Source organism: Guillardia theta (assembly GCF_000315625.1).
Source record: "Guillardia theta CCMP2712 unplaced genomic scaffold GUITHscaffold_6, whole genome shotgun sequence".
NCBI classification, from domain to species: domain Eukaryota; class Cryptophyceae; order Pyrenomonadales; family Geminigeraceae; genus Guillardia; species Guillardia theta.
This window is the reverse complement of record NW_005434668.1, coordinates 362,497-375,375: the sequence shown is the minus strand read 5'-3', so window position 1 is coordinate 375,375 and position 12,879 is coordinate 362,497. Positions and strand designations below refer to the sequence as shown.

The following is a 12,879-nucleotide window of genomic DNA, read 5'->3' as shown; positions in this document are numbered from 1 at the left end:
TAGCCGGGTAGCCTCCCCTCGGCAGCCGCCCGGCCTCCACGCGGCGTTGTCACCGGGACCCGCCGCCCGGCCGCCCGGGGGCCCGGACGGTATGGCGGAGTACGGTCCGATCACCGTCACGGTGCTACGGTGCTGCGGCAGTGCCAACTGAGTTAATCGGAGTCCTGCGAAACTCCACAATTTTCTAAAGTCTCTCCGACCAAAAGGCCCTTCGTTTCCCGCAAAAAATGGTTCGGATGGGGAACAAGGGGAAGAGAGGCACAATTGGAGAGATAGTGAGAGCAAGAGAGAGAGAGAGAGAGAGAGAGAGGAGAAAGAGGTTGAGGCAAGATGAAGCAAGGGGGGAAGAGAGGGGGAGGGAGGAGAGAAGGAGACGGGGAGAGAGGGAGGGAAGGAGAGGGGAGGGGGGCAGGGGGGAGGTTAGGAGACAGGGAAGCAGGAAGGGACAACAAGGAGAGGAGAGCTATTTATCAGATGGGACGAGCGGAGGGTGTTTCCTTAGTATCAATGTTCACCATAATAACAAATTCCGTACCTTTGCGATTCGAGACTGTCTTGACTTTTTTCTAGATGCCTTCTGCTGATCAGCGCCCAGTATCCAACAGCAACAAGAGGATTCTGATCATTGAAGATGGGAGATTGCTCGGCAGTGATTCGGGCTTGCACAAGTTCTTCAGGTGCAGTCACAACATCGGGAAAGAGCGAGTGTTGTACCTACACATCGACAGCAAAGGTATCGCCCCGTCTTCCTCGTCTTCTTCTGACATGGTGACGGCAGTGCTGGAAGTGAAGAGAGCGAAGAGAAACAAGTATTCTTGCTGGTTCGTCGGAGACTCGTGCATCGCTGAAGGGGACTTCTTCCTTGCTACCAGGGTCGATCCTCTTTTCTTGGCGCTCCCTTTCCTGGAAAAGGTGAGTGGCACCCAGGACACATGAGTCTCCAGTGTTTTGACCTCTGGAGCAGGCCAGGAATAAGACGGCTGAGCACGCTGGCCGTTTCTGCAGCAAAGAACAGATTTTCATTGACAACCCAGACGATGAAAGCGCGTCGATCTTGAATTCTGTCACGAAACAAGACGATCTTTCTGTTTTGTGCGATGTACAGCTCGTTGGCGATGACCAGTACTTTCGGCTCAGCGATGACAAAGTTCTGGGTTGGATGCGATCGAAAGTTTTCGCTGTTGTCGAGTATGTATACCCGGGGTTCAGTTGCAGGGATTGGCGTTGTGATGCCAAGGTTGTAGCAGACCCTTCGAAGGAAGAGTCTATGTCAGAAAAGATCAAGTTGATGGTCAGATCCTGTGAAGATATCAAGGGATCCTGACCTTCACACACAGGAACAGGCCGATGGAATCCGGTCTGAGCGCGAGCGCATGATATTTGGAATTCTGTTAGTGGGAGATTACCTCGCCGAGCAGTGGGTGCAGAGCCTGAAGGCCTCGTTTGGGGTAACAGCAGAACATCTCACAAAAACTAAGGTGAAAGGCACACGTTGCGAGATGGGGTGCATCATAGCTCACTTACTATCCAGGAAATTTCCTCTCCAGGCGATGAGAGGTATCGCACTCACAACTCGGGGCCCTCCAAGAGGGAGGCAGAACAAGGTCCTGCTCTACCGGGGAATCTCCTCTCTGGTTCCTCTGATGCTCCTGCAGCTCCCGGATCGCAGCAGAAGAAATCAAAGACAAGTTCCAAGGCGGATAAAATACCCACAAAGGGCATGCAGGTCATCCGCTTCCACGGAGTTTCTCAATCGTCGTCTTGATGCTCTTCAGCAGGCAATGACTGCATTTTTCAAGCCAACGGCCAAGGCATAGCTTACGAGCAAGATACGGAATCAAACAGCTCGATGTCGTGCGATTGATGACCCTTCCCCCCTTTCGTTTCACTGGAGTTCTGCATTGGAGTTCTGCACAGTAGTCGATTTATTCAACAGTTATGTTACAATCTTGTGCGATACACCAAAGTCCTAGATTTCATGGTATAGATGCATCACTTCGCTCAGTCTACCTCTGTTTTGTTTGCAATGAAACTCAACGAGGGCAGTTTACTTGTAGCCGCATGCTAGTAGGAGGGCTCCACAACGAAGCTTGAGGGCTCTGCTCTCCATTCAAGATCAAGCAGGACGCTTACCAGGCGAGGGTCTCAGCAGCAACACTTTTGGCTCATCGATGGTATGGAAATATCTTTCCTCTACCAGCAGCGCCGTCCATCCAACTTTGAATTGCGATGAAGTTGAATCCTTTGAGTCCTCCCTGATTAGCCCTTGGCTGTTATCTTCTGAGAACTCCTTAATGAATCGATTATCGGTCATCATTATGCGATTCAGTCTCGTGTTTTGGATCATTATCTCAATCTCGTTCTGTTCTTCAACAGCAACTGGCGTTATCATTGCACAACCCATCTTGGATTTGCCAGATTTTCACGCACAACCACTAGAGCTTTCCCGTCTCAGGGCTTCCGAGTCAACATGTTTCAGCCTCCTTTTCGTCTTCCCAGCTTCAACCAAGCTTCGGAGACAGTCTGAACACACCACGTCTTCCCCGTTTTTGAATGTTTCCTCTCTGCTCCCCTTGCTACTCACTCCCCTCAGTCCATGAAACTCTATTCACTCAACGGCCTTCCCTCTTCCTTCTTGTCTCTCTCTTCTCCCTTCAAACCGCAGCTTCGCTCCTCACCAGCGCGCAGAAGCTTTCGTCCTCGTTCCCCTTCCTTGTTTCGGAGACCGTGGGTTGAGGCCTGATTCCCCCACCCACCTTCACCGTAAGTTTCTGCACCCTCCATTAAATGTCTCTATGAAATTTCAAATGTCAAGTTAATTATTGGAATATTTGATTGAAATATTCATAAATCCACCCACCCCACATCTCCGTTGAGACCCCAATATTGGTGAAACGACGGGGTTTCTTTTTTTCTTGGTTTCCTCAACGAAGTACCCCTACCCACCACTTTTGGTAAGTACCCCACATTAAAGCCATATTTTCATTCTAATTGATGGGTTACCTCAACTCTTAAATTTGATGACAGAGGGTAGGGTACACTACCGGCCTTGGTGTTAATGCGCCTTTCTTCTTGTCCACCAACACAATACCCACCCCACCACAGTACCCACCCCAACAATCCACTACTCTACCCACCCATCTTCTCAAACTAGTGTAGCCAAGGACCCTGGTAGACGAATGAAAATAGTACCCACCCCCACATGACAAGTCGATTTGATAACCCCACCCCTAGCAGGTACTGAAATCTTTCTTTTTCGTCTGCCGCTTTACGGTTTTCCTGCAGTCGACAATCCATACAATTTGACGTGGGTGGGGTACATCGAGATTCTGGGGTGGTGAACTGGAACAGGGTCTAAAGCACTCCTATCTGTGGGGATGTTGGACTCATAATAAGGGGTACAGACAAACGGAAGGCTTATGGACACACTTAGGGAATCACCAACCATCAGCCTTTACCCTTCAGGTGCTCAAGAGGTCTCAAGGTGTTGTGTGTCACGTAACAGGCCGCGCCCTTTTACTCGGAGCGGGTTCAAAGCCCGGAGTATACCTCTTTACTCAAAGTTCAGTTAAAAATCAGCACGAGGAGAGAGATTAATAACTAGTGAAGGACTCGGCCCGGCGGCCCGGGCCCGGCGGTACCGGGACCAGCATCTGAATCTGTGATGGCAGACGAGTGCGGGTGTAGGAGGAGGTACTGAAGCTACGATGATAGCATGAACTTCATTGAACTTGTGCAGTCTTCTTCTCATTTCATCCAAACCAACTTTCATTTAAGAACCTTCATGGCACAACTACTTCTTTACCCATGGTAGCTGGGGGGGCGCATCTGTGAAGAGGATGTGGCTCGGACATCCAGGCACGAAAACCGATCGCGCAGGATCATTCAAGATGCAGAGTCTGCCCTTCTCCATACCAGTTCTCAGCATCCTCCTCGCATCGTCGTTGGTTGCCAGCTTAGACGCCGAAGAGGAGCCATACGTTTACGAGGACTTTGGACGCTGCCACTTGGTAGGAGCTTGTCGAAGGACAAGCATAGTCAACGGGACCTGGGAGGACAGCGGTATCGCGTACAAACTAGAAAGGCTATGTTTAGAGAGGGCGCAGACCTTCTTTCGATGGTGTGGAAATGAAGGGTGCGAAGCCGTCGAGGCAGTTTACCTTCCAACAGCAAGACGCCGCAGGTACCCAGAGGGTTGTGAGATTCAGGGGACGAGAACACTTCAACAAGACCAGCAGCAAGACATGCGCAAAGATGATGATGAGGTAGACCGCCATCTTGCCTCTGTTCCTTCCAAGAATGCAGACAGCAATCCTTTCAAGGCCTTCGAGGCTCTGCAGGACGAGACAATGTTGCAGGTTGCTGAGAAGAAGGTACTGCTCGTCCGCATCAACCCCTTCACTGGGTTTGCCAATAGGCTCTTCGCAATAGCCTCAAGCATGATTCTTTGTCTTGTTCTGGGGGACAGAGGGCTATTGGTTGATTGGCCGGTGGATACTACTCCAAGGAAACATCCCAACAGGGAGTTGTCGTTTATGGGAGCACTTCACGATCTCCTTGATGTTCCGCACATCCTCGATTTCAACGTTGTTGTCACCAAACACGATGGAGCGAAGTTTCACCAGGATGTCAAGTTCTGGCATTCCTTCCATGACGACGACGAAAACTTCCTCTCGTTGCTGCGCACTGAGGAGGATCTTAACCAGCACTTCCGATCACGAGTGATCCAAGTTTTCTCATCCTACGGGTACTTCTACTCTCATCTCATCCTTGACAACCCGCATCTGCGAGCCCCGCTAGAACGGATGATGGGGAGAGAGTGCTGCTTCTACCCAGTCCTCCAGTACTTGATGAAGCCCTCAAAGATAGTTGCGTTCAGACTGTGGAGAATGAATAGGAGGATGCCAAGCCATGCAAACTTTACTGGAGTTCACTTGAGAACTTTCTTGATGAACGAAGAGACTCGTTTGACTGCGCTTCGCTGTGCTCTCAACCTTTCAGAGGGGAAGGAAGACGGCCGCATCTCTATCTTCTCAGACGCTGAGAAGGGCATCCAGGAGGCGAACCGATTCTTCGAAGGGCTTCACGGGGACAGAAATGTTTCTGTCCACGTCAGCAGCGCACATGGAAGAAGTTCCTTTGATGAGGTTGGACTGCGTCTATTGGCTTTTAACCTCCAATGTTCAGGGTAACTTTTTCCTTGGCAGGTGGTTGAGGGTGTAGCTTCGCTCTTTCATCTAGCTCAGAGCGTTCGAATGGTTGGAACCACGAACTCAACGTTCTTAATCTTGGCCGCGATGTTATCGTGCAAGGTAAGACATAAGAAACACATGTGTTTTCTTACTTGTGTAGGATCCGACTGGAACTGTTCGCCTTCATCATGTTCAGAACGGAAACTGCATCGCTGTGGAATGCAAGTTGCCTCCAGCACCTGTCCGATGTGTCGAGGTCGGTGAACAGCTGTGTACACCGAAATGATCGCTGTATTCTTTTCTGGCTTTTATTCATTAGTTTGGAATTATTTAGAAATAATCTTGACATATGTGATCAAGGCACGTTTATATTCATTTCAGATCATTGCACTGAAGGAAAGTAGTCTTACAACAGCAATGGAACATGTATAATCCTTCAAGAAAGTGCAATCAAGTTCTTGTACACATTCTACAATGAAAGATGCCGAAATTTCACAGAAAGACTTCTAGGGCACCAAGGATTGATTCTCAATTGTTAGAAGTCCAATCGCTATACACAGCCGCACTCAAACTGCTCATGTACACGTCACGGTCGTTGATCTGACAGTTATCGAACATTGAGTCTTTGATCAACGGGTTCTGATTGCGACTTGGCGGCTTGACGATGGGCAAAGTATCAACATAAGCATTACAATTACTGTACACAGTTGAGCTGCGAGGGGATCCTTGAAAGATTTCTAGGATCTCTTGTCCCAACTCTTCATCTTCACACAACTTGTCTTTGGAATGATATTCCCACTGTTTCTCATTCAATGGCTGTGACTCTCTGTAAAAAAAAGATCAGATATCCCGCATGGCAGAGAGACTTTCTTAACCTTATAGGCGATCCCGCAGGTGAAATCGGTCGGATGGGAGTAGGAGAAACCAACATAGGAGCTACGATGTTCGATTGCGCCATACTGGAAGGGCTTAGGCCCAACCGCTGTTACGAAGTCGTGGGGGGTTGTGGTGCAACGTGCGCAAAAATCTTCGAGTGCACCAACAGAAGATGAATAGTCAATAACAACTTCTGGCGCTCGCTAAATTGAGAAGGGGGGTGGGCCTATTGATAGTCCATCAATGTGTCGTTTGTAGAGAACAGAAACTGAGTTCTGCTGAATTACTGTAGAGCGGGACCACAGTAGCCGACGTTTAAGTAACTGATAGCTGCAAGGGATGACGCAACAAGGCACTGAGAGGAGAAGAGGAGGGGGAGAGAGGGGAGAGGAAAGAGAGAGTGAGGGCACTCAGTGCAAGTGAGGATGCGATGAAACCGAGTAGGAGGGAAGGGGAAGGATCAGTGCAAGGAGGGCGGGAAGGGTGGGTGAGTGGAACAAGGAGGAGGGGTGGGGGGAGGAGGATGCAACGCACGCGTGAAGGGATAGGATGGGTAAATCGGGGGTGGGGTAGGAAAGAAGCAGGGGTACTGACTCCAGACATGAAAGAAACAGGGGTACCCCTCCGTCTTCAGGTCCTTATTCATCCTTCCAGATTAGCTTCTTTAAGGAATCTTTGGGGTAGGGGGGTTGCAACAGTGGTTCATTAGGTGGGGTACTGAGATTTGGTGGGGTGGTGAAATGTGAAAGAGGCAGAGTCATGGGTAGAGTGGAGGGGCTGTGTAGCTCGGGTAGGTGATCATTCCGTTGGAATAGCTTCACTGTTGGTCGTAGCTCTCCTACCACCCTGATATGACCTACACGAGCCTCTATTAGACCACTTATAGATCCGTGGGGTCCTCTATTTTCTTTTGAAACCAAGGGTAGGTGTTTCGGTTTGTTTCAATCCGGTGGGTGGGGTGGTTTTTGCATCAGCTGTCTTGGGTGCTTTAAAGGGTTCAAAATGGTTTTAGGAAGGGTGGGGTGTCATAACGAGTAGTCTATATCCGTCGGTGGATTATTAAGTAGGGTGGGGTTAAGAGGTTTATTTTAAATGGAGCACTCGTGCCACTTGATGCGGACGGGGCTACAGTAGTGGGAGGTCAGGGGGTAATGGAGGGTATAGGACCCTACCCCTTCTTTACCACATGAAAGTTAGAAATGGAGAGGGTCAAGCTATCCTGATGGCTCGGTAACCTTTTACATCGATCTTTTGATGAGTAAAATCTTATGATTGAATCACACGGACCCCTGGTAGATTCATTCAAATGGGTGCTTGTGTATCAGGGGTGGGGTAATTTCATGGAATGTTGATTGGTTGGTGGGGGTACCCACCCTTTAGAACTCGACGGCCCCTCACTGCACGAAGGACCAGCATAGAAGGTGGGGTGCTTGTTGGGTCACAACAAAGGTTGTATTAAGAAAAAGAATCATGATCCGAGGGTGGGTGGTGACTAAAATATCATCATGGTCCCACAGGAAACGAAAATGAGTTCTTTCATAGAAAAGTGTCGTACATGTGAATCTAAAAATAGACTTTTCATTCCTACAGCTACTGAGGAGTAGACCAAAGTGATTCTTTTCACATGTTTTCCTTTACTGACAGGCTGGCTGGTACCACTGCTACATGTCGCCCCCCGGATACCATGGAGGTCACAATGGTGGGTATCTCCCTATGGCCAGCTGTCCTAGGAACATGTATCCTGCTTGCTCGTATAGCAAGGGCCCTTGAATCCTCTGAAGTACCCCTTCCTCAGATAAAATTTCAGCAGATTCAACGATGGGTGGGTTATAGATATGACCGGCCACCGACCCATGAGTCTTTTGCTCCTTCGCTCGGAGGGAAACGTGGGGCTTGATGGGACGTGACTCGGACGGGCGATGTGATGACTATCTATCACATAATAGATAGAGCAGAGGATACAGACAACAATACAGACAACTTGTGTTAGTATTAGTAGTAGACTTGATTAGAGTACTAGTGTGACCTTGAGTTGAGCCTCTCTCACTCCACCGACGAGCAGCTGATATGATGTATCCCGACAAGCGATCACACGATCATTCCATGCCTGCCCATCTCAAGCCGTTGTGCTCCGGCTTGAGCAGAGAGCTCACAATCAACTTGACCATGTCCAGCAGGGTCCTTGTGACCTTCACGCAAGGTAAACAGCGCTTCCAGGGATACCAGTCTGACACCAAACTGACCTCGGCTGCGTCATTGCCGTGCAGCTGGACGTAGTACTTCAGCTTGGCCTCGGTGCCGCTTCCATGCAAGCTTGCGATACCAGGTAGGGTCTTGTGAGGTACCAGGGGTGGTGCTAGGGGCTAAAGTTAATCAGATGCGGGGGGAGACAGGGGTCTGAGATGAGAGGGGCCTTGCAAGGAGGGGTACCTAGAGGAGTAGGGGTGATGGAGGGGGCTGAAGTGATCAGGACGATCATCATCATCATCATGATAAAGATGATGATGACGACGACGTCGTCGACGACGACGACGAGATTGATGCGATCAGGAGGGACATATTCGTTGGGCAGGTAACCTTGAGTCTCGATGGATTTTTCAGAGATAAAGAACGTATCCGATCCATGGGTGACGTGGCATGTAGCAACCTCTCAGTCTCTCACCCTTGGTGCTACTAAACCCGAGCGATCGCCTGGTCTGAGGGTCAAAGGAACATTTTCCTCATCACCTCAGCTGGCAGGACCGAAAGTCAACACTCGCACAGACCTTGATTACAGGCCTTGTAGTGCAGAGAGGTCTTGCAGCGAAGAGATAATGCACCAGCTGATTGCAAGCTGACAGCTGGAAGGCACGTGACCGGGTCAGTTGAGGATGAGGGATTAGGTATTGATTGAAGAGGAGGGTATACTGTCTCGAAGTATAGCCTCCTCTTCGATGAATCCGCAATGATCAGAGATGGAATAGAGTTGATCGCCAAACAGCCTGAGACTCTCTTCCATCACTTGTTGTTTTGTCTTCTCGCGTTCTCATCTGGTTGCGCAACCGTTGTTCCATTCTTTCTCCCTCAGGTCTCTGTGAGCCATGGGCTGCAGCTCACGGGGGCATCCCACGCTGACTGAGTCGCTAGCGCATGTGTCTCCCATGTTCTGACAAGGCTGTCCTGAAGGATGTTCATGACCCTGTTGTGGGCCAGTTGGAAGGCTGGCTGCATGGCCGTACAGCTGAGTTGGACGTGTCAGCCTCCAGCACATCCTTGTCCGGGTGTCTACAGAGCAGGCTGAACTTGCGCACTGCCGATCTCCCGGATCATGGCGAGGAACAGGTCAAGGCTTTCCTGCATGTAATATCCAGTGACCTCCATGCTGATCCCAGAGTGAAGGGCTAAGTATGGTGGCGTCAGGGTGCGGGTGGGACAGCCTTCCACGCAAAAAGAAACGAAATAGAAGGACAGGTGGAGTTTGTTTGCAGATGATATGATCTATCACCAGGCTGAACGTTTTCGAGGTTCGTGCCGTGAACACGGAAAAAGCAACAGCCTTGAAACCTGGAACGATCTTACAGGGCATCAACAATATTACTGTGAGAGCTGTACATTAATGGTGGCGCTTGTATGCTCCTGGCGCACAAGGAGCTGCTCTAGAGCTACGTCATAGTATCGTTTTACTCTTCCAGAACAATCATGGAATTCCACACGCTTCACGCAAAGTTCTTAACATCAACCCGACAGCCGGGGTTGAAGAAGAAAGCCTCCGTAAGCATTGTCAAAAACGGAGCCATCTGGACCATGTTGGTCTTGTTGATCACAGATTTCCTTGTCTCTTCCATCACATCGTTCAAACTCTTGTCCTCTGCAAGGATGTTCGCCGCAAACACCGACATGAAAGGTCCCCCACGCCCTGGCTCCCCATCGAACGCTACTTGTCCGGCCTGCGTGGAATAGACAACGCAAGAGTTGACCACGTCGATCCCAGGAGCGCTGAGCTTGTCTGTTCCGACATCAAAGGACCGAGAGACAGAGGCGGAGAGCCCGTTGCTGCGACAGCAGTCGAGTACGAATACAGTTGGATTTCGTCCCTTCCTTGCAGTTCGCAAGAAAGATTGCACCTTGCTGAAGGGCAGGGCATAGCTCTGAAGATCTTCTTCCATGTCTTCGTCCGTCAAGCTGTCTGCCAGAAAGCCCTTGGGGATGAGGAAAAGTTTCCCGTTGACTTCTACCGCATGCCCGATGAAGGCGAACAAGGCGGCATCACGGTCCTCCCTCACAGAATCCCTGAAGCCCTTCACAGCCTTTACCATGTCCTCGAGCCCCAAGTTCACCTCGAACTCCACATCCCACCCCAGCTCCATCAGGGCTGACTCAAGCTTCGAGCCGTCCATGATGGCGTTGGGAAGGTCCTTGATCTGCGTGTGCTGGTACTTCTTGTTGCTGATGATCAGTGCTTTCTTTGCTCCCGCTGGAGTTGCAAGCGACAAGGCTTTAGGGATAACAAGAGACCGCACCCAGGTGGTGCAACGCTCTGCTTCCATCAGCAGCCCATGCATGGACCTGCAGATCCCCGGGTTCTCCCGCCAGCGCCAGCCTTCAGCTGGCAGGTTGGGGAGCACCTCGCTCCCATGCCTTTCCTTCCACTTGTTGAGGTCCACGCACTTGCGATGGTACGCGAGCTCCACCTTCCTAGTCGTGTGTCGGATGTTCAGTTGCGTGATCATCGATGTGTCTCGCCTGTCCCGTGCGGCGGTCCACTTGCCCGCGTAGTGCACGTGCAGGATGACGTAACCGTCCTCCCCAGCCACACGCCTGTCGATGCGATCGAGCTTCAGCCAGTACTCGCGCTCGATGGTCCAGTTAGCCTCTTTCAGCCTCCTTCCGTTGGTGAAAGGGAATTCGGAGAAGCCGATGATCTGCGGGGTTCATCATTCGGAGAAACGATTCAACAAGTCGGACCTTGACGACGTCGCGTGGCCCCTTGTCGATCTGATCCAGGAATGCCTTCACGTCGTTGGGATTGAATTGCCTCGTGCTCTCCGCTTCCGGCATCCAGTTTGCCAAGGCAAGGGCCAAGTCGTGTCGAGTCTTGTTTTCACCAGCACTTTCAGGGTTCAAACTGACATCAAAATAGTTTTCCAGTACATCCTGGGGCCTCGGATTCCCAATCACCTGGAACAAGGTCTTACAATACAAAAATGCAAGACAAGAAAGAAGAAAAGGCTTACTTTCCCTTCGTCTTGTCGTCGGATGGAGAGACTGAGCAGAGCATCGTAATATTGTCCTTGAAGCGATTTCTGAAGGTCAATAAAGTTCGGGCGCGCATGTTTGCTGGCCTTCCAGCATTCCTGCATGATTCTGTAGCATCCCCAAGGACATGTCTCAGGTTTAGAGAGCCTGTCGCCCTCCAGCACCTTAGGTCCTACAAGCGAATCGTCTGTGAAGGCCCAGTAAGGAATCTTGCCGTAGGTCCAGACCTCCCACATGGTCACCCCGAACGCCCACACATCGCTCTTCTCCGAGTACTGCCTCCTCTCGATGCTCTCCGGCGCCATCCACCGCACTGGTCGAGCCGTCGAGCCTGCCGTGCTCACGCTCCCGGCCCTGCTCTCCCCGTACCCGCGCGAGGCCATGATGGACAGCGCGTAGTCTGCGATCTTGACGCTGACAGCCAGGTGATCCTCCGGGTCCAGGCTGAACACAAGCACGTTCCTCGCCGCCAGGTCCCGATGCACGACCTCATGCAGCGACAGCTGCACCATCCCGTCGCAGATCTGCCTCGCCACCTGCAGCTGCACCAGAAGACTCATCGTCTCCTCCTTCTCGGCGTAGTTGGACAAGATCCCATCGAGAGAGCCCTTGGAAGCGAACTCAGTCACCAGGCAGTAGTCGCCGGAGCTCGGCTCGATGCTGGTGGCGAGGAGGCGAAGGAGGTTGGGGTGACGACCCAGCTGTTGGAAGATCTTCACCTCCTGCTCGAACTCTTCTCTCCTCCCAGTGGGTCCGCTGCCTTGGATTCGCTGGATCGCCACGTCAGCGCTGCTGCCATGCGGCTGCTGCCACCGAGCCCTGTAGACGAGCTTGAAGGAGCCTGAGCCGATCTGCTGCAGGTCCGTGAAGGACTCGAAGTTCCACGATGGGATTTGACCCAACTTGAAAGAAAAGGGATTCACACATCATCGAGATATAAGACATGGCATAAAGGACCTGGGAAGCAACGTCGTGCTCCTCCCTCTCTCTGCGCTGCTGCTCCTCCCTCTCCTTGCGCTGCTGCTCCTCCCTCTCCTTGCGCTGCTGCTCCTCCCTCTCCTTGCGCTGCTGCTCCTCCCTCTCCTTGCGCTGCTGCTCCTCCCTCTCCTTGCGCGAGTCGCTGCTCCCCTCCTTTCGCTCGTTGTAGATAAAGGAGATGCGGTTCCTCAGGCTCGTTCCCTCCGACGACAGCAAACTACCGATCAAGCTCTCCAAAGCGTCCTTGGCCTCCGTCCACTTCGATCGGAATTCGTCGTGATCCATGGAGAGGTCCTTGAAGCTAGCGGAATGAACAAACTCGTCCCTCTGATCTCTCAGTGACTCCACTGCTCGTTCTAAGCTCGACGAGTCCATGTAGCCAGGATTGTTCACCAGAAGAGCTGAGAGCAGCGTGATGTCCCAGCTATCGATATCGTCTTCCTTCAGCCGCTCAAGCATGGCTTTGCCCAATCTACTTCGCTGGTAGTCATTCATCCGAGAGGCTATCTCTCGCCCTGTCCTGTGGTACCAGTTCTTGCCTGTTCTCGACTTGTAACATTTTCTCAGCACCTTCACCAAGACTTCAGTTCCCAGGCCC

The 12,879-nt window shown here is 51.4% G+C and overlaps 5 protein-coding genes across 5 annotated transcripts; 2 read left to right on the top strand and 3 right to left on the bottom strand.

Moving 5' to 3' along the window:
- Positions 1–570: 570 nt before the first annotated feature.
- On the top strand, positions 571–1,817 carry GUITHDRAFT_100952 (hypothetical protein; the record flags this gene model as incomplete). The annotated part of the gene is made up of 8 exons (XM_005840168.1): positions 571–733; positions 779–912; positions 965–1,192; positions 1,238–1,291; positions 1,338–1,478; positions 1,532–1,604; positions 1,656–1,726; positions 1,779–1,817. 8 exons carry the CDS (start codon positions 571–573, stop codon positions 1,815–1,817), a joined length of 903 nt encoding a protein of 300 aa, XP_005840225.1.
- A 2,073-nt stretch (positions 1,818–3,890) lies between these two features.
- Positions 3,891–5,478, top strand: GUITHDRAFT_100951 (hypothetical protein; the record flags this gene model as incomplete). Its single annotated transcript, XM_005840167.1, has 3 exons — positions 3,891–5,147; positions 5,208–5,312; positions 5,353–5,478. The coding sequence occupies 3 exons, from the start codon at positions 3,891–3,893 to the stop codon at positions 5,476–5,478; spliced, it is 1,488 nt and encodes a 495-aa protein (XP_005840224.1).
- Positions 5,479–5,720: 242 nt separating this feature from the next.
- GUITHDRAFT_100950 (hypothetical protein) lies at positions 5,721–6,150 on the bottom strand (the record flags this gene model as incomplete). The annotated part of the gene is made up of 2 exons (XM_005840166.1): positions 5,721–6,018; positions 6,068–6,150. The coding sequence occupies 2 exons, from the start codon at positions 6,148–6,150 to the stop codon at positions 5,721–5,723; spliced, it is 381 nt and encodes a 126-aa protein (XP_005840223.1).
- Positions 6,151–8,164: 2,014 nt separating this feature from the next.
- Positions 8,165–9,428, bottom strand: GUITHDRAFT_132991 (hypothetical protein; the record flags this gene model as incomplete). The annotated part of the gene is made up of 6 exons (XM_005840165.1): positions 8,165–8,257; positions 8,312–8,424; positions 8,731–8,759; positions 8,796–8,908; positions 9,165–9,272; positions 9,351–9,428. The coding sequence occupies 6 exons, from the start codon at positions 9,426–9,428 to the stop codon at positions 8,165–8,167; spliced, it is 534 nt and encodes a 177-aa protein (XP_005840222.1).
- Positions 9,429–11,221: 1,793 nt separating this feature from the next.
- Positions 11,222–12,163, bottom strand: GUITHDRAFT_64450 (hypothetical protein; the record flags this gene model as incomplete). The annotated part of the gene is made up of 1 exon (XM_005840164.1): positions 11,222–12,163. A coding segment is annotated over one exon (942 nt), but the record flags the coding sequence as incomplete, so codon positions are not given.
- Positions 12,164–12,879: the final 716 nt, after the last annotated feature.